Genomic DNA, 25,904 nt, shown 5'->3' with positions numbered 1-25,904 from the left:
TTATGTTTTCATTATTTACAGATCTCACAAATGACAAGTATTTTAAATTTAAATCACTTAAATTACGTATGGTTTGGTTTTCATCTCTGACTTAACTAATTCTTTTGAATAATTTGTTGTATTGTCTACTGAATATTTAAGTCCTGCGTTACTATTAGTAGCTCCACTTTAATTTTGTTCCGGTAAAATCTTAAAGAAAAATAATGGAAGAAGTCAGCAACTAAAGTAAAAAACAATCCTGGTATACTTATTTACAATACAACTCTTATACTCTACAAATAGTATGGATATTTATATACCAATAGGTTTGGTATATGATTATAAAATATCTGACTGTTTGAAGTACATATCAGCTTTAAAAATTTCAACATTCATATCTCAGTCATATCGGGCCATCGTTAGCCTAACAAGGCCCATATAAATTATTTTATCAGCTCTGAATCTGAATATACACGCAATGAAGGACGTATAGCTAAAACATGCAAATATATGAATATCTTAAGATAATAAGACGGATTTCCAAACTCTTCAATTAAAATAACTTAGGATTGATAAAACATGCGTTCAGATGGATCAAGATGATAATTTAGCTTGATTTAAAGATTGTGTCACAACACTCCAATACATTAATATAGAAAATATGTATGAAAGATCTTATATATAAAATTCACGTGTCCCGGTGTTTGTTACCAAACTCCTCCGAAACCAAATTTTGTGTGCATATCGGGATGGTCTGAGTATCGGCGAACATCTATTTTTCATACTTTTTATATTTATTTTATTATGTTTTCGCATTAAAAAATACGAACAATTTCAAATTTTCATCCGGCTATACGCAATAGAGTTGCAAGATGGCAATCAAATATAATGATTATTGTAGTACGATAAATTTTATATGCGATACATTTGGAAGGTCTGAGGATCGGTCGTCATCTATTTTTATACGCAAAATGTTAATTATTGATTTTTTTTAATACTTTTTATGGCAATACAACGTTTGCTGTCTTTGATTGTAAACATAATAAAACAGTAGCTAACGTGTTTTAATAATTTTTACAATCAAACAACAGCAAGCATTGGTGGTACAAATAATATCAAGAATACCTTCGCAGAAATTCGATGACAGGTTCCTTGTCCTTTATGGAAAGCCGTCGAATTGTGTAGGAATGCTTCGACTTCGTCCGTGGTCTGAGGTTCAGCTCTTCAAGTTGAGCAGGGAGCTTATCCGCCAACTGCAATCGAATATAATATACAAGTTAGTGTTAAAGAAAGTAACATAAATTAATTTGGCTTACGTATTAATAAGAGGGAGATGGATAAGAGAAGATAAGCTCCGGGAAGCGTCGGTTGTCTTGTGATAAAAACAATCCAGTGGGAGGCTCCTTTGCACAGGAAGCCGGCTAGATTATGGGTACCACAACGGTGCCTATTTTTGCCGTGAAGCAGTAATTTGTAAAAATTACTGTAACCCGGTCTGAAGGGCGCCGCAGCTAGTGAAATTACTGGGCAAATGAGACTTAACATCTTATGTCTCAAGGTGACGAGTGCAATTGTGGTGCCGCTCAGAATTTTTGGGTTTTTCAGGAATCCTGAGAGGCACTGCATTGTAATGGGTAATGGGTGAGCTGAACGTCCTGCTCATCTCATCCCTTATTTTCATTAAAAAATCCACACAGGAAATTGTGGCCAGACAAGGATTAAGCTTGCCCTTGCTCGGTAAACTTAAGGCTTCAGATTTAACCTCAAATCAGAATTTCGGGTTTGACTTTCTCCAAATCCTTATTCAAGTCTGCAACTAAAGTGTTTATGAGAGAGTAGGGTTTAGCAGGGAAAATATACGGAACATATACCCTAATGAGTCACTACAGACTAACTAAACACCTCTCAATCATGAGCATCAGGAAACTTGGTGTTTTATAAGAGTGCAGATGAACCTTCATTACATATTTTATGGGATATATGGCCTTTTAATGCAAAACAATAGCGTTTCTTTGGGAAGACCTATTTTCAAAATACGAAAGATATAACAGGGTAATGAATATCGTACATAAAGAAAATGAAACAAAATATTATAAATTCTGTAATTATATAGCAATTCATACATCAATAATAATAACAAGTTGAACGCGAATAGCTATGTATTATTAGACATAAAGGCTACTGGAAACCCAAGCGCTAGCAGCTATATCGGTCAACGGATCAGCCTAGCTATCCAACGCGGAAATGTTGCCAGTATTCTTGGTACGCTTCCACGTAATGTTTTAATTTTACAACTAATTTAAAATAGTATCATAGTCCGTCAAAATATACTATATCCAAACAAAAAAAAATGTGAAAAACGTTAAGTAATGGATTATTATACAACTTTATCGGCCGCGTATTTGTACGAAATAGAAGACGAACTTTCGGCCCAGTTATGACATCAGAACGAAGGCAATTCCGAGAAGACGAAAGTATAATAATGGTTGAAATTTAAAATGAACATCAATTCCTGTCGTATCGACGATAAATGAAAAAATTATAAAAATCTTATTTTGCAAATTGAAATAGAATAATTTTATCAAATAAAATGTATTGTCATCGGTCCTCGATAAATTTACGAAGTTTGAACGAAATCTAGCCGTTTAAAGTGACTCAAAATGGCACCCAACTGAGTCAGTTACAAACAAAACATACTGAAGCTAATAAAAAGCGTGTAAAAATATTATTTCAGTTTAAATTTGTAGAAACTTATATAGCGGATTAGTTTGCTCATCTAATAAAATGAATCACGTCAAAAGAACACAGGCGTAAACATATATAGTTTTATTTTCAACACGGAAGTTATTAACAGCTACATACGATAAAATACAATCTATAAAAAAAGCTAAACTGATTGAAATAGGACTGAACATTTTTGAATATAATATAAAAAAAACAAAAAAGACACTGCGCAGTCTACTTATATAAAATTTGAATTCTTGAAAGTAAATAATAAAATAAATCAACATCTTTTTATGGACAAAATACCAGGTTTTTGTGAAGGTTAGTAAAACCCAGTAGTTAAGGTCACGATCAGCTTAAGAAGGTTTTATTTCTGAAAACTTCTTAAAGTCTGAAACTTTAGATTGATCTTCTATTTAACTTTATTTTTTTTTACAGATGCTGTGATTATGCTGAAAGTAATGGAGCATCCATCCTTCAACTGGTCATAACACAGGCAGGATCCACTGTCGCGTCGTCTCAGATTGACTAAATAAGATTTGAATTGCTGAGTATTAATGCAGGAGCAGGATGTTCAGCTGATGGTAATTGATACGCTCTGCCTATTACAATGCAGTGTCGCTCAGGATTCTTGAAAAACCCAACAATTCTGAGCGGCACTACAATTGCGATCGTCACCTTGACACATAAGATGTTGAGTCTCATTTGCCCAGTAATTTCACTAGCTCCGGCGCCCTTAAGACCGATACATAGTAATGTTTACACATTGCTGCTTCACAGCAGAAATAGGCACCGTTGTGGTACCCATAAACTAGCCGGCATCCTGTGCAAAGGAAACTCCCACGGCAAAATTTTACGATATGATATTTAATTACAATTTTGAACTAGCACCAGAAATCTTGAAAGATTCATTAAAAAAAAAGAGACCTCAGTATTTGCCAATTTGTTTTAGAATAAAGATAAGTTTCATATGATTGTAGGCAATTGATTTTTATGAAATACAATGCAAAGGATGACGAGTATTTTGTACTTGATCTGCAAATTTATAATTCTGTTATCGGTCATAAATCTAACTTAGCATAATTGAACATTTCCGCGTTGCGTTACTTGAACCAGTTTAAGATTATTTCATGTCTAGTTTAAGCGTATATTCGCAAAAAGATGACTATTCTCTGAAACTTGATAGGGCATATAAAATTAATACTAGGGCTAGTCATAAGTGTGACTAAGATGTCGACGAGTCACGATCAATTAGATATCATGTTCCCTTGATTATAACTGAGCCAAGCCGGTTTAGTAGTTGTAATATTATAGTGTTTAATGTTGAGATAGGTCCGAATAGTTGCGAATAGCTATTAGAAATCAATAAGTAGCGAATAGGTATAACCAATTAAAGATAGTTAATCAATTAATTTGATAAGTAATCCCAATTCCAACAAAAATTGTGTTTCGGTCTGAAAGTCGCCTTATCTAGTGAAATTACTGGTCAAATGAGACTTAAAATCTTATGTCTTAAGGTGAGCGCAATAATTATTGTACTGCCGATCAGAATTTTTGGGATTTTCAACAATCCTGAGCGGCACTGCATTGTAATGGTCAGTGCGTATCAATTACCATCAGATGAACGTCCTGTTGGTCTCGTCATTTAATGTCATAAAAAAGTGGGAACGCGTACATTGCCGGTAATTTAAGAGTATAATACACTAGAAATTTCTATATTTTCTATATTTGAAATTGTTTTAAAAACTGTCCATACTGTACGACTAAAAATTCCTGTTCTGTAGACTAAGACTTCAACACCTTCGAATCCCTGTCCTTTCAAATAATCTTTCAACCTTGCAAATATATAGAAATCACTAAGAGCTAGTTTAGGGATATGGACGATGCACAACTTTCACCGCTTGTTCAGTGATTAAAATTTTCAAGCACAAACACTGAACGCACGCAAACAATTGTTATTCGATTAAATGATCCATTTTCAACAACAAAGTCCGATAAACTAAAAACAAATGACATTCATTGCTAAAAAACAAGAGATATTCTTATTTTTAATCTAATCAAAATTTCAGCTTTACCAGTCAGTATTTCTTTTTGACTATGAAATAGGTTGCACCTGATTTTCACTACTTATGGAATGCAACTCGTAGTTTATAAGACATCGACCGAGCAGTTATTGCAGAAAATTACCACTTGATTAAGCTACAAAAAAATCTTCTCTAAGATGATAGTCAAAATTATCGTGTAGAAAATATTGGTAATTTGTAAGAGCCTACTGGAAACGAAGTACTAATACAGCCAACCCCAAGTTATGGGGAGGCTAGGAATACAGAGAAGATTAGAGTTAGTGATATGTGGGTTTAATTTAAGCCTTGCTGCAATGCATTCTTATTTGTTTGGAAATTACTGATATTATTGGTATTAAAATTTAGTTTTCATATTCAAGCCTCTTCCACCTAACGATATGTGTGCGGAAGAATGGGACTACATTTCGTAGTTTTAATTGCTAGAAAGAAAGCAATAAGATTTAAAATTAACAATATGCACAGAACGATGAACGAGAATAATGGGCAGATATAGGCAACAAGGTAGGAATAAAATTTAATGTCGGGAAATTTTGTATTGTCTTTACATTACGATCTCAGGTCTGCTGAGGCATTTAGGCCCGATTTCATCACTGAAGTAGAACGCTATTAGAAAGAAGACTTGGAACTAAAATGCAATTCTGATTTCACCAACACAAACTAAGGCAGCCTAAACGCGTTTAAATGCTGACTGCCGAGTTTTGGACGTTCATATTTGATCGCGTTAGTTATCGTAATAGAAACATTGACACTTAACAATTTTGATTTTATTCGTACTTTTCGATGACAGTTTAGATACATTCTATTGTTTATGACATGTAAACTCAGTTTACGTCAACACGCTGAAAAGTTATTGGTGAAATCGCTTTGTTTAATCGAGATTAAGACTTGCATTTGAATTTGTTTACGTAAAACTGAGTTTTATTGAAATCAGTTTGAAGTGTCATTGGTGAAATCAGCGTTGAGGATTTCAGAGTTATGCGCATTCACAGATAACGCTCTAGATCTCTCTCCCATTCTTGGTTGACCTGACTTGATCGTAGTAATACGCCACTAGCGACACTACGGCGGATATAAATGTGTCGATCAGATCCGTTTACAACTCACGTTCATAAATCGATAATTTCAATGGAATTTATTAATTATATACTACGAGAGCAACATTTACATAGTATGCAATACAAGCTCCATAAATATACTTCCCACTGCCTCACTGACATATTTAGGCCATTCAGATAGTTTACTACCAGTCGTGACTGGGACTATTTGTAAAATACTTGAAGGACCCCTAAATGAAATATCTTATAAGACTAATTCAAACTAACATAGTTCTTACTACAATGAAATTAAGACATATTGTGCATTGTTATAATACATCAAACTTCCAGCTTACCTGATGTAAATAAATTTAATACAGAAAAATATTTTATTATATCGCTTGAACAATATTTAGTTGACGAGAACGATATAAATGTGATATACGAAAAAACCTTAGTGATGTCTTAAATAACACAATGAGCCTGTTATAAACTGAATGATAGTGAAAGTTTATTATTTAAAATTGTTGTTATTGTCATACGTACTTTGTTATAAACATGTAAAAAATTTTCAATACCTACCTATTCCATATATAGGGATATAAGATATCGATAAGGGTATCGTTGATATGATATCTTTATATCTAATATATATAAATTACGTGACTCGTTGTTTGTCCGCGATGGACTCCTAAGCTAATGCACGGATATTAATGGGGATTACTTCATGGAGTGCAGTTTAGTCCAACTTGAGATAGGATAGTTTTATTTCGATTTGATGCCCATAATTATTTTTATTTTCAATATTTGTTTTGTATGGACATATTTTCTATGAGAGAATTTATTGGCGCACGGTTTAACAGTTCTGCTGTGAAACAATTTCATTATAACAACAGGGAACATATTTTACTAAATAATTCTTGATGTTAGAATATGTTATTGACAAATTCATAAATAACAGTATTTTATTTATTATGTACAGAACAACGTCTGTCGGGTCAGCTAGTAATATGTATTTCTCGCGTTCTTCTGTTTTCTCATGCGCTTTTTCAGGCCTATGGTACTATCAACCTAGTTGATGATTTCTAGAAAATGTTCTAATTCTATTAAAGTGTTTTGTGATTTTATAGAAGTTGTGTTAAGTGTGGTTATATTTAATTTACTTCTTATTTGTTTAGGTTTATTCAAATTTTGTTTCTTGATTTTAAACTTTAGCTTTTATTTTGTTTTCTCTGTTGCAAACGTTAGTTTGCGAGTTTTTATGAATTCGATTGGTATTTTTTTTCAAATTCGAATTCAAATATTTTTCTTCAAAATAGGATTCCAAATCACTTATTGAACGTCAAAAACTACCACCCATTCAAAAGAGACTGCCTTACACCTGAGAAGGATGGGCGCAACGAACTCAGCGGGCTTGTTTTTTTTATAAAAATATGGATTACAATGTGATATCGTACAATAAACATTTATAATTAAAGAGCCTGAGGGTGTTCGCTTTATTCCCAGTCCGTGGTGTCATTCAGAAAATCGTTTATGCTATAGTAACCTTTACCAGATAAACGTTTTTTAACAATTCTTTTAAATTTCGTTACACATTTGTTTTGTATGTACATAGATTACGCTGAGATATATTTAAAATTTCATGTAGTTTGGCCCAGTAGTTTTCATTTTATGAATATTCATGTTTACGTGGATGATGTTATTGTTTACGTGGACGATGTTATTTTAATTTCTGTAAAGCTTTTTTGAGAGTTTTCATTTAGGTTGATTATATATTAGCCCGTCTCCCGATAAGTGGGTCTTCTACCTGTCATTGATATTTCACTATCTCACAAGAAGGTTTGCATAAGAGGTGTATTAAATTAAATCCTTATTAAGTTATTTTATACTTATTTAGTTTTTGAAGTCGGTTTTTTCTCGTAGTTCTTTTTTCCTTTTCTCATGTCAATAATGCGCGATCTGGTTTGTCAATGTATACGTTAGCTAGTTGTTTATTATTCAAAATACTAAGGAACTAACGTCAAGCGTGGTTGACTGTTGACGACTTGTCAATCAAAATCAGTTAAACCGTAACAATAGATTTGCTTTCTTTTTCTTTCGTACCGTTACATATTTTCTTCTCTTTTCCACGCTATACTTCTGTACTTCAGATACTTGCACAGCGTCATTATGTACCTACGGTATTTTGCTGTGGGGTCATGCTGCTGATATTGATATAGTGTTTGCTCTGCAAAAGAGAGCTGTTCGTGCTATATATCAGCTTGGTTATAGAAAATCTCTCAAAGAAAAATTTAAAGAAATAAATATTATGACTGTTCAATGTCAGTACATTTATCAAAATTTAATATACTTTGACAAAAATTGTCACCCTTTTGCTCATAATTGTGATTTTCATTATTATAATACTAGAAATAAGGGATTACTTGTAACTAATTCTAGTAGGCTTCATAAGATACATAATAGCTTTAAGGGTAAATGTATACACTTTTATAACAAAGTCCCAGCCGCTGTTCAGACATTATCTATAAATAAATTTAAATGTTTTATTAAAAAATGGCTCTGTCGTAAATCCTACTACTCCACAGCTGAATATCTAAATGATCCGACAGCCTGGGACTAGATTATGATTATTTTATAGCAATAGCAATGACAGTACAATATTGTATATTTTATTTAAAAAAATGCTGGGACAGTTTCTTGCGCCGCCTCTTCTCTCTCAAAACACTATTTGTTTCCGAAGCAGTAGTAGTGGTAGTATCTAGTATATTAGAAATGACATCAAAAATAATTCTAAACGAATCAATTTTGAGAAAATAAATGTCTTTTATGCCTTTTTATACGCTTGTATATTGTAATTTGTAACCCCCTTATTCATAATGGTCCGCTAACTTTAAACAGCCGCTAAGGAGTGTTTTTTCTCATTCTGACTTAGGTCAATAGATGAAGACAGAGTGAGAAGTAGCAATGCTTTAAGTTAACAGACTATTATGAATAAGGGGGTAAGTGTATGTTATAATCTGAATCTGTTATCGACATCACACGTCAATTTTAATATTGTATAATATTAATAAATTACCATGCAATTACAGTTACAATCCAGTTGTAGTTATTGTTACATCGGACGTTCAGTTCTTTATCATGCAGATTAATAAATCATATTATCTTTAGTAGGTATCATTATTTGCTAATTTATTTATAAGATTGCAGGGTTCGATAAATTTATAATATTATGTATAAAAGCAAAAATCTAGGTTTTTATGTACGAATATATTTGCTTGATAAAAGCGCGTACGCAAACCTACACGCCCGGCAACTCTTATAGCCTAAGCACATGGTCGGATTTGGTGCGGCCGAACCATCGGACACGGTCCGTTAGCGGATCATATTCGATGACATTGTCCATCGCACAAAATTACTACACACCATCCAGACCGTGCCGAGTACGACGCCGGACTAATTGGTGCGAGGCGCTCACCCATGCCCACCGGACTGTTCGATGGTCCGGCCGTACCAAATCCGACCATGTGTTTGGGCTATTATGAAATACTCCTAATGGTACATTAAGTAACAAAATCTTTGGTCTTATTTAACCACCTTTTTCGTAAGAAACTTTGAATGATAATATCGCTACCTACGTATTCTAAAAAAAATCTATCTATATTACATAAAGATGTACATTATTCCGTGGATCATTCAAATTTCCTTTGGAAACTTACTGTCAATAAGTGTCATAGATTTCTTTTTTTTATAGAAGAGGAGGACAGACGAGCACACGTTCCTGACGTTAAGTGATCACCGCAGCCCATAAACTCGTACACCAGAGGAATTATAAGAACGTTGCCGATCTTATAAAGCGTTGAATAAACATACATATGAATTCGACCAAAATCACATTGGTACGTGGCGGGCAAGGATTGAACCAGGTGCTTCCTGGTGAGAGCCAACGGTTAAACCTATTACGCCATCGACGCTTTTGAAATTATATTATTAGTATCATTATTTAATTCTATAAAAATAACAATTGGTTAGAATGAGAGAGGAAGAGCCTGCCTACTGCTGCGGTATGCGTGAGAGAAAGGGAAGCCAGACAGACAGGTACCGTAACGCGTTACGTTACGAAGCGGATATCCTCCCATAAGAAGTTATCACTTCAAAAAAACAAGTGTGAAGTTACAGCCAATGAATATATTGACACGAAAATCGTATTTAATGAATTTTAAGATTTGAATTTGAATGAGAAGTTATCACTTTAATAATGTGTTCAAATATATAAGCGTCAAAACTTCCATATTTCTACAATAATTTTAACGCATCTTTGGGTGTACATAAACAAGTTATAAGCTTATTACAAATAGATAAGCTACTTAAAAATATAAATAATTTTATTTTGTACAGGTATATTCTGTAGTATTTACTAAATATTCATATACTCAATGGCCTGTTTATATATTTTACACCCTCGTTTTCGTTCATTCTATCATTTATTACACCGGAGCGCACAAGCACAATACAGTCTTAGAACAGTAATTTAACTTCATACAATAACAGAGCGCCTGACTCGACGCACACACACATACACACGATTTACACGGCCGGTAAGCATTCTTGGAAAGACAAAACTATTGAATGCCACGCCGGACGCAGTCGAGACTGGTCGCTGTTCGAGTTAAATTAGCTTCGCCTTGCCAAAAGCGTCGTAACCCTAGCGGTCCACCCGAGGTAGGTATAATTTTCAAAGACCGCTGAGTCATTCAATAGAATGCAATAAAATTTCATTTTCAGTTTTACATAATATGTTTTACAAAATAATAAGAATAAAATTTATTGCCTTGAACTTAATTTAAGTATACAAAATTAGTTTATTAGAACATACATTAAGATAAAAGTAGACTCAGCTTATGGTGCTTGAAATAATTTTCATGCAGCGCTGGTTTTCAGCCATCCCCATCTCCCTAAGCAGTAAAAGGTGGGATACATAGTAAAGGGAGGGCATACAAATAACTATTACGATGCAAATAAATAGTTTGAAACTTTTTTTAAATGTATCAACCTCTGTATTTCTGTGTGTATTTGTGAGCGTGAGTGTGTGTGTTATATAAATCTATGAGTGTGTGCCAATGTGTTAGTTTAAATGTAATATAAATCGAGTTGAAAATGTTTTGGTTAAATTATGAAAAATATTTAGTTAAGGAAAGTTCTTTCCATACACAATAATTGAAATTTAAGCCATTTTATATTTACCCTTAAACTGATTTATATTTTTTATCACTCTGAGAGGTGGCGGTAAATCATTCCAAATACGGGAAACCGTGAATTTGAAACTGGCATTATATCTTGTTGTTTTATAGTGTGGTATATTTAATAAGTTTTGAGAGGCGAAAAATTCCTCCTCAGATTAATGCTGTCACATATAAAATCGCTGGTTTTCTGGAGTACCCTAGAATTGTGTGGCGATACTAACCCGAAAACACATATCTTTATAGATTCTATACAATTACAGACATATTCTATAAAGTAATATGTAAAAAGGTACAAGTAATAGATTAAGATTGAGTTACGCTTCTGTTCTGTGCTATTTCTGTACTGTATTGTGCTAGCTTCTTACTGTACTTACAGGGTGTATCACTTTCGCACATGATGTTGGATGAGACAGATATAGATAGCAAGCCGCGCACAGTATCGAATCCGAACCGTCTACTAGTGTGCCCTTAAAAGGGATTGTAGATTAGTCCCGTAAGTGATATTTAGACAAACCTTTTTATTCTGGAGTCTGTCTGAAATAGTATTCAAATTATAAAATTCAAATACCCACCTTCCGTGTTCGAAAACTATATCAAACAACAATAATATTAATTTGTTTAATTATTTGTTTCAGGAAGTGATTAATTAAAACAACTTCAAGCAGTTAACGATACCAGTTATGAGTTAAAGTGTAAAAAACTATTATAATGCCAGTTCAACTGGTGTTAGCCGTTAGTACTATTAATTTCAATTTTATTACGGTTATCTGTTTATAGAACCTAAACCGTTAAATATTTTTATTGTAAACATTTAACAGAATTATATACTTATTCTGGCCATATAAATACAGTTACTATCAAAAATAAGAAAATATTATAATTGAATTTGGAATCTGTCATTTTTATATGATTGTTCATTGAGTTTTTTCATTTTGGCGCCAATACATTGTACAATATTTTGCGATATTAAAATGGAGTGGGGTGATAAAGAGAACCGAATCGCTGTGATTGCATTACACAAAATAGGTAATGGGAGCTAAATGCAATTTTTAAAACTCTCCATACGCTTGGTATAAGTTAAATGTTAGTGTACCGGGCTATAATAGGTACAATGAGATCTCCTCTGTTTGTGACAGAAGAAGATTCTGGCCGCCTACGAAGTGTTCGTAAAAAGGGTGAACAAAGCAGTAAGGGAAAGAATTGGAAGAAATCCTGTCCGAAAACAAAAGATTTTATCTCGGGAGATGAAGATAGCACCTAGGATCATGTCGCATATTTTAAAAGATGACTTAGGACTTACAGCCTATAAGAGACGTACTGGTCATTTCTTAACTGATAATAAAAGATTAGGGTAGGAAAATCGAAACAACTACTGAAGCGTTTGCGTAGGCAAAGGAAGGTCACAGAAAAATATTATTTACGGATGAGATTTTTTTTACAATTGAGCAATATTTTAACAATCAAAATGACCGTATTTATGCTCAAAGCTCTGAGGAAGCTTTCCAATAAGTCGACAGAGTGCAACGTGGGCACTATCCGACTGCAGTGATGGTTTGGTGGGGTAGCTATGAAGAAGTGACTAAGCCATACTTTTGTGAAAAAGGTATCAAAACATCGGCACAAGTGTATCAAGATACCATTCTTGAGAAGGCAGTTAAGAACACCATGTTCAATAACCAAGAATGGTCCTTCCAGCAAGACTCGGCGGTCATAAAGCTCGGTCTACGCAGTTTTGTTAGGAAACGAACGATTCGGACTTCATCAGAGCTGAAGACTGGCCGTCGTCTAGTCACGGTCTTAATCCGCTTATTATAATTTATGGTCAGTTTTAGAGAGTAAGGCTTGCCTTTGATTTGATTGATTAAAAGGCATAAAAAGCATTTATTTTCTCAAAATTGATTCCTTTAGAATTCTTTTTGATGTCATTTCTAATATACTAGATACTACTACCCTGATTTAAGGAAAACTACATTTCTATAGCAAATCATTTTAAATTTTAGCCTTAATAAGCCTGTGTATAATATAATTAACAGCAATTTTCGGCGACTTTTGCTGTAAAATACTTATTTTTTCTTATGGAAAAACTTTTTTTTCACTATGATATATAAGGCTAAATGGTTAAAGTTATCACCGTGGCGTAAAGAGACTTTCTGGTCTTCCAGATATTAAAAACCTAAATTATGTATTATTATTTTAATAACCAGTCAATAAAAGTTATTATATATGTTTATTATATATGTTATTGTCCTGTACACACGTCTTAAATTTGAAAAATCGGTCCAGCCGTTAGGAGGAGTTCACTAACATACACATGAGCAGGAGAATTATATTATATAGACGGAATTGAGAATCTAAACCAATCCAAAATCTAACCAAATTCACTGGAACACACAAAAATAATCATCAAAATAGTTTACGAGGTAATTGTGAATCTAAACTATTCTAGAATCCATCTGAAGACACACATTTAATTAAAAACGGTCCAGCGGCTTAGGGGGAGTTCAGTTACAACAGACGCACAAAATAAATATATATATATTACTAGCTGACCCAGCAAACGTTGTATTTCCGATATTAAAATCGCGATACAAAAGTAACTGTTGATCGTAGATGGGTGAAAATTTGAAATTGTATGTATTTTGAATGCTGACTCATAATCAAACAAATTTAAAAAAATGTCCTAAAAATTCGTGTGGACCACCCTTAACATTTAGGGGGCTGAAAAATAGATGTTGTCCGATTCTCAGACCTACCCAATATGCACTCAAAATTTCATGAGAATCAGTCAAGCCGTTTCGAAGGAGTTTAACTACAAACACCGCGACATGAGAATTTTATATATTAGAAGATAAAACTGTTATACAGAACTATTAACACGTTAATTTTATTAAAATGTTCACTTGTAACTTTGCACCGTAAATTATTGTCGGCATATCATTGAGAACGTTAAGGTGCGATATTTTGAACTCATGTTCGCTATTATATTATAGATCCGGTTACATTTATTATTTATTACAATGTTAGTTCCGATGTATTATTTGTTCACAATTCTTCTTCTTCTTCACAGTCGTTCCCTCATTGCGGATCGTGACTCCGCTTAAGTTCGTCTACAGCTTTTCTCCATCTGTTTCGGTCTGTCGCATGGTGGAGTGCGATGCTGATGGGTTGTTTAGTCTGCTCGGATATTTGGTCAGACCAGCGTCGTGGGCTCCGGCCTCTTGGTCTCTTCCCCTCAATTTTCCCGGTTGTTCACAATATTTGGTTTAAAATTACAAAATGGTGGATTTTGTGCATACTCATATAATTCATTTTCGTTACAATTTAAATTACACTTGAAAAATGCGATACTTGTATACTTGTTGACGACACATATAGCGTAGTGGTCAGTGACCATGCCTACTGAGCTAGAGGTCCTGGGTTTGAGACCCGGTGGATTCAAACATTTATATGATGAATATGGATTTTTTTTTTATGGAATAGGAGGACAAACGAGCGTACAGGTCACCTGGTGTTAAGTGATCACCGCCGCCCACATTCTCTTGCAACACCAGGAATCATTTTAATCGTTGCCGGCCTTTAAGGAAGGTGTACGTGCTTTTTTTGAAGGTACCCATGTCGTATCGTCCCGGAGACACCGCAAAAGGAAGCTCATTCCACAGCTTTCTAGTACGAGGAAGAAAGCTCCTTGAAAACCGCACTGTGGACCGCCACACATCCAGATGGTGGGGATGATATCCTAACTTGTGGCGTGTCGTGCGTGGATGTTTGTTATCGAGTCGTGGATGTTTAAATTATTTATGTATATTAAACAATAATACCATATTTGGTTAGAAATCCAATGTCTAGCCACGTAGAGTTCAATTTAAGGACCTACAATTGAACCCTGTGATATACCAGTAGGAGGCACTTTGCACAGGATGCCGGCTAGATTATGAGTCAAACAACGGCGCCTATTTCTGCCGTGAAGCAGTAATGTGTAAGCATTACTGTGGTTCGGTCTGAAGGGCGCAGCCAGTGAAATTGAGCAAATATAGCAAATGAGACTTAACATCTTATGTCTCAAGGTGACGAGCGCAGTTGTAGTGCCATTCAGAATTTCTGGGGTTTTTCCAGAATCCTGAGCGGCACTGCATTGTAATGGGCAGAGCGTATCAATTACCTTCAGTTGAACTTCCTGGTCAAGTCGTCCCGTATTTTCATTAAAAAAAAATCTATTTTTTATTCGTGATATTGAACAGAATAATTCAAGCGCAACACGATTTCACACCAAGTTCCGTCGTATTTGAACAAGCGTTATAAATGCGCTAACCGCCAAATTCCCTTTCGAATTCCATAACATAAAACACAGTTACTGAGAACTGAAACCTTGTTCACGATCAATACCAAGGCCTAAGTTCGATGATCGCGCTGTAACTCCATTTATCGAGTGATCTTTGCTGATGTTTTTTTAATTATAGTTCTAGGAACTGGTCTAATCGAGAAGATTGCTATTTCGAACACTGGGGAGTTTATTTCAAGTACATATTATTAACAAAGCCATAATAAGGCGTAAGTATATAAAAATATATAACAAAACAATAATATTATAAGAACAGGCGTGTGAGCGCGTGTATGTGTGTATTTGCACGCACTTGTTGTGTGTATATGTCCCCGTGTGTACGTGTGTGGGTACACGTGTGTGCGAGTTTTGTGTGCGTGTGTGTTTGTGTGTGTGTCTATTTGTATGTGCGCGCGCGTGTTGTGTGTATGTGTTTGTGTGCCTGTCTTTGTGTGTCTATATGTTAAATAGCTCTTACGTTTCAACAGAATTCATTGATTTCAACCAAGTATTAAGAATTTGTCTACATTTTACGTTGTTTAGCATATTATAGATTTCGGATTTTTCGTTTATAAGGTTGTATACATGTTCAGATTGTTTCGTAAACTGATGCATTGCGAAAATGGTCTAAACACTTGCGAATCAGCTGGACATATAACCAAATAATATACTTAAGTATAACAATAACTAATCTACTAGCTAATTAGGTATAATATAATAATCCTTCTAATTGTTAGGACATGGCAGTATAATAAATCAGTTAATTAATTAACTGCCAATCACAACGATTCTGTAAAATTTTAGGACAAACCGTTGAATAGTTAAGACCAGCCTAGCGAATCTCGAAACGATATGCAGTCATTGATAGATGGACAGATGACGGCTATAATCTTGTAAAAAAACGGAGATAGCAGAAATCCACTACCATTTGACCAACTGTTCGCTTTTAAATTTAGCCGGATTATACTTGCCATATTGCAATTACTATTTCAAACTTATGTCAAATCTCACTGCACGTTTCTTACTAAATTTAATTTCAATTTTCACTTAAGCAGTCTTATTACGTAGTATTTACATCATTTTTGGTTAAATCATAATAGTATAAACAAACAAACAAATACATTAAATAATATAGTATATATAAGATTAAATAAATATTTTAATAATGGTATTTCATACATCCGCTTACATTCTACATGTATTTTTATTAACATTTAATTGCATCAATTTATTATTATTATTATTCGTAACCTCTATAATGATTTACAAATATAAAAATTTCATTAAAATAATTTTATGATCTGTTTGACCCTAATGCGGATATTCTTTTGTTCCGCTAATTAATAAAACTGCCAAGTTTGTTTTCACGAATTATAATATCTTTGATTGATTGTGGGTTGCCATCGCTTTGGAGGCTGTCATTGCTGAGAAAATCGGGCTACATATTAATTGATACTATTAAATATAAAGATTAATAAATAATTTATTTTCATACTAGCTGACCCGACAGACGTTGTTCTGTATATAATAAATAAAATAATGTTTTTTTTAATTTGTCCATAACATTTCATAACTGTTGTTGTTATGAAATTGTTTCACAGCAGAATTATTTGATTGTTCTGAACGACGGGGCCACATCAAAGGATACACTAAATTGCTGTTTTTATTTAACTTCGAGCATTTTCATGTTTATTTACCTTTTAAACCTTCTCTGGACTTCCACAAATAATTCAAGACCAAAATTAGCCAAATCGGTCCAGCCGTTCTCGAGTTTTAGCGAGACTAAGAAATAATGATAAAATTCATTATAATTATTATATCCATCAAATACAAACCATTTGTTATTTTTTTAAAGTGATAACCCTCACTTCTAGGATTAATACCTACCTACACAAATAAATTTTGAAAACAAAATTTTTTCTCTCGAAGTTTATCTCAAATCTATCGAATTTTATATTATATCTCTGACTTGAATTTTAATTAAATTAACTTGAAATTTATATGTGTAGTCATCCTAGAAGTGGGGGTTATCACTTTAAAAATATAACGAATTGTTTAGATTTACAAGAGCGACATCTCAAGTAAATTTACTAATATGCAAATATTGGGGTTGAGCAGGTTATCAACTGTAAAGTAGATCCTGTAGATGAAGCCACAACCTGAGAGTTGAAAAAAGCATGCAAGATTTTATGACGAAACGTCACTCGAACGGTTAGTTAATTAAATTTTAATTAAAAAAGTAGTGATAAAATGCGGTTATACTGGGGACAAACGTGCGTTAAAAACAAGGCACGTAACGTTAGCACGTAAAGGAAAATATTAGGAAACTGCCGTATTCCTAAACAAAGGTACATATTGTTAAGTTTTAATTTCAATTAAGTACAAGATTAATTCAAATTAATTCAAATGATCTTTATTCAAATAAATAAGCTTTAACTAAACACGCGTAGTAGTTTTCATTTACTTTACAAAATACAGCGATAACATGAAATCGGTGATCGAACGAAATTGCTGAATGGAAATTGCGGTTTATAGGGAGGGAAGAGAGCAGAGGAAGCTAACATCCGCATGGTACCCTTGACGTCTTAGTTTTGAAGAGTTGGAATAAATAAAGCCTAATAATCAAAAGCATAAAAGGCATTTATTTTCTCAAAATTGATTCCTTTAGAATTCTTTTTGATGTCATTTCTAATATACTAGATACTACTACCGCTTCGGAAACAAATGGCACTCTGAGAGAGAAGAAGCGGCGCAAGAAACTCGCCCAGCATTTTTTTTTTGCGCTCTTTTCAATAAAAATATACAATATTGCACAGTCATTTCTATCGCTATAAAATAATCATAATCTACGCTCAGGCTGTCCGATCACTAAGATATTCAGCTGTGGAGTAATAGGATTTACGACAGAGCCATTTTTTTTATAAAACTTAAAGCTATTATGTATCTTATGAAGCCTCCTAGAATTAGTTGCAGGCAATCCCTTATTTCTAGTGTTATAATAATGAAAATCATTATTAAGAGCAAAAAGGTGACGAATTTTGTAAACGTATATTAAATACTTTTTAAAATACTTAACTGTAACTACAAATTATTATTTACTATGAAGTTTCCGAAATTTTATTTATTTATTTACAATTAGGTACGATAACAGATAACCGGTTAAAACTATCATCTGATAACAAGTGCTTACAGCATATTTTTTATGATCCTGGAATCCAATTAAAATTGTACATAGGATTCGCCAAATACAGTAAAAAAAAGTAATAAGTTTACATACCGAAATTACGCTATAATGAAATTTAAGTTAAACATTAAATTATTTTACGTAAACTATAGCTAGTTTTATAAAAAGTATTTTTAAACAAGTGTATATCTATCTGTAAGGAATGTATCAAAATCAGCACACACTTCATTAAATTCTCTACAAATTCTCATAATCCTAATTTACTATCCTCTAAAAACATCGGTTTACCGCGAGTCGGACTCATTCACAAATGGTTCCATACATGTAATTCCGTGTTGAATTTCAATCCCGTACAAAATACCGAATAGATTTTATTCAAATTTTGCATGAATGAGATTATATAGTCAACATATTCTCACCCTACTACATACTTTGCTAACATCTAGATGTTAGCATAGTATTTTTCTATTTTATATCGTACACTCGATCGACCTAGAGGGCATCTAGTAAGCAAGTAGACTCAGAAAATGTCTGTTAGCTCAAATATGAGGTAAATTAATCGGATTTATACAATGAATACGTGTTTTGTGCTGTTAATTATGTAATTAAACAGATTATCGCATTACGTTTTAAATGTATTCACAAAATAAAGCCGAGCTTAACAACTAATTACAGTTGTTTCATTAAGCAATTATTTTTATTGGTACGTTAATGAATATTGATTGAAATAAATTGGATTCATAATGCAAATGATTACTCACTCCCACATACTATATGTAGACATTGCACCCCTTTTACAATAATTGCCCTTGGCCCGGTGTTCAATAACATATGAATATGTTGACCCAAATTAATCATGTTATTATGTTGTCTGTGCTGACGTGAGGTAAAATTGGTACAAGCGACGTTAAAACAGTCAGTATATTTTAAGTAGAACTTGTTAAAAATATATTGAATAAATAATGTAAAAATATGTCTTTTAAAATTTTATTTGAACACGTAGACTTGTAGTTATTTAGAAACAAGAAAAGGAGAAAAATCCTGTATCCCTGAAAAACGGTCTTGCGTTGCAAAAGAGTGTGTGTTTTAAAAACTTTTAAACAGGCTTGCAATAATCAGTTCGACATAAGAAATCATTCAATTTACTGAATCAGCAGGCTATCACATCATTAAATATGAAGTGATCCGAGGCATTGATTATTTACTTCTTAAAAACCGTGTAAGTACGAGTCGGACTCATTCAGGAAGCGTTACATGCGTACGAACATTTTTTTATGTTTTAGCGGCAATATTAATACCTATTAAAGATCAAAAAAGTTTATTTTCTGTTAGAGAAACAAAATTGTTCAGATGCATAAAAATAATAAAAATCAGAAAATAAACAGCATAAATAAATAAATAAATCAACATATGCCCTATTTAATAAAATAAAATTAACTTTTAAAAATAGCATTCAAACTCAATCTTTTTAGTTTGATCTCTTTTTCTACTATTTTTAGACGGTCACTTTTAAGACCTATACAAAAGGAACCGTGTTGTCTACGGCTGCTGTCAACAGGTCGACTTGGTAGGTACCTACTAAAATTCAGTGTTGGAAATCAAGACGGTGGCTCAGTGGGTGTCGTTTTCATGACGTCGCATTTTTAAATTTTACTAATTTCGATCAACGGATCATCCTAGCTATCCAACGTGGAAATGCTGCGAGTATTATTGGTACGCTTCCACGTAATGATAGTTTTAATTTTAAGTAATCAAAGTATTGTAAATATAGTTATAAGATTTGTTTTGTTTGAATAAATTTAACTATGTATATATGTTTTGTGTTGTCATAAATAAATGCATACTTTACTTTACTTTACAATATACACCTACACACTCTTAAAAACTCTGAAAATTTTAAATCTTACTATTGTGGTTTTGCTATTGATATACAGCCTGGTGACAAACAGCGGTATTTTAGTAACAGGGTTGATACCCTTCGAATACCAAACCCTGAGAAGAAGGGAAAACTTTCTATATTAGTGATTTTCTTATGCTTCTTCACGCATAGCACATATATAATTGGACGACCCTGTAACAGCATAAAGAGAACATAAACAAGACAACAACAATATTGTTGATACCACAGTTCGCACGTTATTATTGATTAGCATTCGAGATAGGTTCGTTCCGGTTTAGTACTTACGTTATTCGTGCCCCAGTTTCTCAATACTGATTAGGGCTGTCAACGTGTGTTTTGTATTTTTTTACATTTTAAATGTTTTTATTTTGTTTTTTGGCGCAACTTTAAATCTGGGTTATTACAATCATTACTTTTGACAGTTAAACATATTGTATAGGTTCTTCGGTTAAAAAATTAATTCTAATTATGCACAGTCACATACACAAATTATGTAGCCCCAAACTAGTGGTATCTTGTGGTTATTAACAGACAATGAGACAAATTGAAAACATCATATAGATACTTAAATATTCATAAATACACAATACAAAACCATGAGTCGGAAAGAAACTTTGGTATTCATCACAAAATCCGGGACTCCTAGCTCATAAGTCAGGCTCAATAAAGTAATATATATATAAGAATGAAAGCGGAATAATTGCTTTAAAATAAGAAACAGATTGAGAAACTATATAACAGGGAAGTGATGTGAAGTTAAAGAAGTTGTAGTGATGTTTAAGTTTCTACAATAGACATAGATTATAGAGGCATAGATAGAATAGGATTTACTGATATGAGACCGAGTCAAGAATTCGAAGAATATGAGTGAGTTTATGAATAAACAACTTTATGTTTAAAAATTTATGTGAACTTACTGGGCAAATGAGAGTTAACATCTTATGTCTCAAGGTGACGAACACAATTGTAGTTCCGATCAGAATTTTTGGGTTTTTCAAGAATTCTGAGCGGCACTGCATTGTAATAGTCTCAATAACCATCAGCTGAACGCCCTGCTCGTCTCGACTCTAATTTTCATTAAAAAAAATGAAATTTCTCGAACTAAATCATAATATATTTCAAAATCTGTAGATGTAAACTAGTTACTTTATAAAAAAACAACATAATTTTTTGTAAATCGAATTCAAGTGTTGAATAATTCTAGTAGTTGTCGGCCATGACTGGTGAGGTAAATCGTTGAGAATATATTCCAGTATGTTCCATTGTTACAAATATTTATTTAATAATCAACCGCTTAAAGAATTAATTAATAATATATTTGCGACTACTTTTGATACTAATTTATGACACGTTAATTTGCTTAAAGTAATTATATGCCTGAGAATATAATTATAAGGAATTTTAATGTTGTATTATTCTGACAGAATGCTTAAAATATTTTTTAAGAAGATCAGGCACACGTTTTTGGATGAAAGCCTAAATATTTCCTTAAAGTAATGTAGCCTTTTTACAGGGATTTTAAATCAGTACAGTTATTCTTGAGTGGGAACAACCATACGAGAATATATTGTTGAAAAAATATTTATGCTCGCAATGTTATTTATACTTTTAGACAAACTGCTCACGAGTCATCTGATGGTAAGTGATCACCACTGCCACAGAATAAAGAGTAATAAGTACAGAAGTCTCACTTACTTCAACCCTTTAAATAAATATCTGCCTTAGCTGCCCGGTAGTATGTTGCATTTTGAATCGCATTTTGGTCGAAACTGCGATGGACGCCTAGTACATTAATAAATTGAAAGAACTTTAGACTGTATTAGTTGTACTCCGTGCGAGCGCTCTTCCAACTGAGACAACAGTTCGAGTGACGTATCGTCGATAAATTTTGTATGTTTTGATCAACTCTCAGGTTAATATAAATACCCTTTCTCCCATTTTATCGGTATGTGTTGATAAAACAGCAATAAAAATAACAAATGCTATTGTTTTATTGTTCATGATTACAGTTTACAAGCTTGCACTTATTACGACTGATTAGCTGATAAGGTGCCTAGTACCACCATACAGTATTAGTACACTAATTTAAGTTCATACTAGAGCGTCCGACTGGACGCACGCACACATACACACGTTTCACACGGCCGCTAAGCAATCTTGGGGAGACCAAAGTATTGAGTGCCTCGCCGTACGTTCGCAAGATTGATCGCTGTCCGAGTAACGCTACACACATATACGCACACACACAATTACACCTACACATTCAAACATACATACGCAGAGAGTTCACAGACGGACACTTGTATCAGCTCGGCTACTGCTGTCTCTGCTGTATATGTCACATGTACAGTTACATATACATACAAACATACGCACATACTTTCATGCGTAGGTTGAAACAAAAATCCTTTCAGTTTCTCAAATACCTAACCTCTATTTTCACCATACAGTTGGTATGAGATTTGAGTCCTGTCGGGTGACTCTTCGTGACTGTGAGCCATAATTTTAACAACCTAACAAAAAGGTTCATACAAATCGCGAATGTAAGTCGTAACTTGTCACGCACACTAAACTAATATTACTGGCCTGTTTTTATCGGTTGTCTAACAGCAAGAGATTCTATGTAGATGTATAAATCATCTAAGCTTTTTTAAATGGAAAAGGTGGACAAACGATCGTACGGGTCATCTAGTGATAAGTGATAAGTGATCACTGCCGCCCACATTCTCTTGCAACATCAGAGGAATTATAGAGTCTTTACGGGCTTTAAGAAAGATATACACTTTTTTTGAAGGTATGGTTGCAGGTTCTTGAAAAATTTCAGCAGTTGGATATACAGTTGTACCGATTTTTTTTAAATGAAAATAAGGAACGAGACAAGCAGGACATCCAGCAGATGGTAATTGATACGCCCTACCCATTACAATGCAGTGCCGCTCAGGATTCTTGAAAACCCAAAAATACTGAGCGGCACTACAATTGCGCTCGTCACCTTGAGACATAAGATGTTAAGTATCATTTGCCTAGTAATTTCACTAGCTACGGTGCCCTTCAGACCGAAACACAATGTTAACACATTACTGCTTCACGGCAGAAATAGGCGCCGTTGTGGTACCCATAATCTAGGCGGCTTCCTGTGTTAAGGAGCCTCCCACTGGTTAAATAATGCTAAATCATTATTAACTCGCTGGTGGTGGTGTATTAGTATCACTACCTTCTGAATTCTTAACTTCCTTTGCTAAACGATAGAAATTGAAATAATTCGGTTTTAAACTATTCGTCATCTCATATAAATGCACTCTCAATCTTAAGCCCACTCAAAACATGCATTGAACTCGGTTTTGGCACAGAATACAGTCCATATCTCTAAATATATAACAACGCATTCAACTAAATAGTATTCTCGGATGTAAATACACACACGGTGTTTACTTTCGTGATAAAACTTATGTTACTTTTTGTAGTAAGAAATATAGAAGCTAATCCTATTACTCCACTGCTGAATATCTAAATGATCGGACCGCCTGAGACTAGATTGTGATTATTTTACAGCGGTAGAAATGACTGTATAAAATTGTATATTTTTATTGAAAAGAGCGCAAAAAAAAAGAATGCTGGGAGAGTTTCTTGCGCCGCTTCTTCTCTCTCAGAGCGCCATTTGTTTCCGAAGCGGTAGTAGTATCTAGTAGTTATTAGAAATGACGTCAAAAATAATTCTAAATGAATCAATTTTGAGAAAACAAATGCCTTTTAATCTTTTCAAAATCATAATATATCCCCGGTATTAAGGGTAAAAGAACCAATCTTGCAACTCAGTTCTTCTACCGAAAAAAAGATGTGAGATCCATGTAATACCAAGTTTGTCAATTTATTTATAATCCCTACTTATGGGTCCTTCTGTATCAAGTTTTATAACTTGATAAACATAGACATAATTTATATTATAGCTGCTAATTTGTAACACAAACACCAACTGCATAAATAACTTTGTAATCTCATATTGACGACCTGTATAGCCGAGTAGTTAGCGATCCTACCTACTACGCTAGAGGTCCCGGGTTCGAATCCCGGTAGGTGCAAGCATTTATATGATGAATATGGATGTTTGTTTCCGAGTCATGGATGTTTATATGAATTTATGTATGTTTAAGTAAGTATATTGTATTAAATATATCATTGTCTTGTAACCCATAACACAGGCTATATATGCTTAACTTGGGGCAAGATAATTTGTGTAAAAAGTGTGTCAATATTATATTAATATATAGGATTACAAAGTTATTTATTTATTTAAAGGTGCTCCAACAACATATACATTCTTAAACTTAAATATTGCACAAAAATAGTTCCAATGTATGAGTCAATTACAGGTGCACACAAAATAAATGAGAATAATTTCTATTGGGCACTTATATATGTATAACACAAAGACTTATACAGTATATAAATAAATTATTTATGCAGTTGGTGTATCTATCTAGGTCCAGTAATCTTACTGGACCGAAATTGCAAAATATTTTTTCCCTTGGTTTATACACTTAATACCAATTGTATTCGATTTAGTTTTAAAGCTATTATGTCTTCTAGAAGTGCCTTAAGGCGACACTAAATGCCAGCGACCTTGAGCGATATGAGTTCACGGCTGCCGGCCCGCCATCAATGATACAAAGCCAATATTTTCAAAATTCTTGCATGGAAAACAGTTTATATGCTTACAATCCTCGTAATTCACTACTAATCTGAATAAATGAACCTACACAAAAAAGTACAAGCTATAAGAATAACTTTTCTGAGAGTACGTCTTAAAGTACCAAAAAAAGGCGTCACGCCATGCCAAAAAACTTGTTTAACTTTCAAAGAAAAGTGGTAGTTCAAAAAGGTGTTAACTATAACCAACAGCAAGCATTAGCAACCTACAAATAAGACTTATAATAATAATATAAGGATATAACAGGATTAAGTAGTGTTCATAGCTCGAAATGCTATACTTTCACCACAAAACTTATCTAAAAACACCATGTTTGCGTGTTTTCTGCTTACTCTTCGCCTTAAACTTTTGATGATCGGTCAGTCAGTCAGTCAGTGAGTGACAAATTAAGACATTTTCACTTGTTATTTGACGTTTTTACAGCTGTGACAGTCTATCTAGACGTAAATGAGCTCATTAGCGTCGTATCGTAGCTTGTGACGCACACTAAAGTAATAAACCTGGCCTGTTTTCATCGCTTGTCTAGCAGCCTTTCTAGACGTTTTAATTATCTAAGGTTAAATTATTAGAATTTCCTGAGACTTATCCAAAGTTGCCAGCATATAAAAATGTCTCGTTAAATTGTCAGGCATAACAAAAATCACCCAATTCCGCAGTGACCCTCCTCCGTACATGACAGAGAGTTAATTGACTGTAATTTAAGTAATGTCGACAAGTATAATTTATTAACAAC

At 33.5% G+C, this 25,904-nt stretch overlaps 1 protein-coding gene across 2 annotated transcripts in view; it reads right to left on the bottom strand.

Moving 5' to 3' along the window:
• LOC126974133 (arylalkylamine N-acetyltransferase 1-like) overlaps positions 1–25,904 on the bottom strand; it is a 146,015-nt gene that overhangs the window by 35,410 nt on the left and 84,701 nt on the right. For both annotated transcript variants that reach the window (XM_050821567.1, XM_050821566.1), the window contains exon 2: positions 1,105–1,232. In XM_050821567.1, coding sequence (XP_050677524.1) covers positions 1,105–1,232 — 128 coding nt within the window. The remainder of the gene's footprint in view (positions 1–1,104; positions 1,233–25,904) is intronic.

The sequence above is a fragment of the Leptidea sinapis genome, chromosome 31 (assembly GCF_905404315.1).
Source record: "Leptidea sinapis chromosome 31, ilLepSina1.1, whole genome shotgun sequence".
Taxonomy (NCBI): Eukaryota; Metazoa; Arthropoda; class Insecta; order Lepidoptera; family Pieridae; genus Leptidea; species Leptidea sinapis.
The sequence above is the reverse complement of the archived record's forward strand: the minus strand, read 5'-3'. Positions and strand labels throughout refer to the sequence as shown.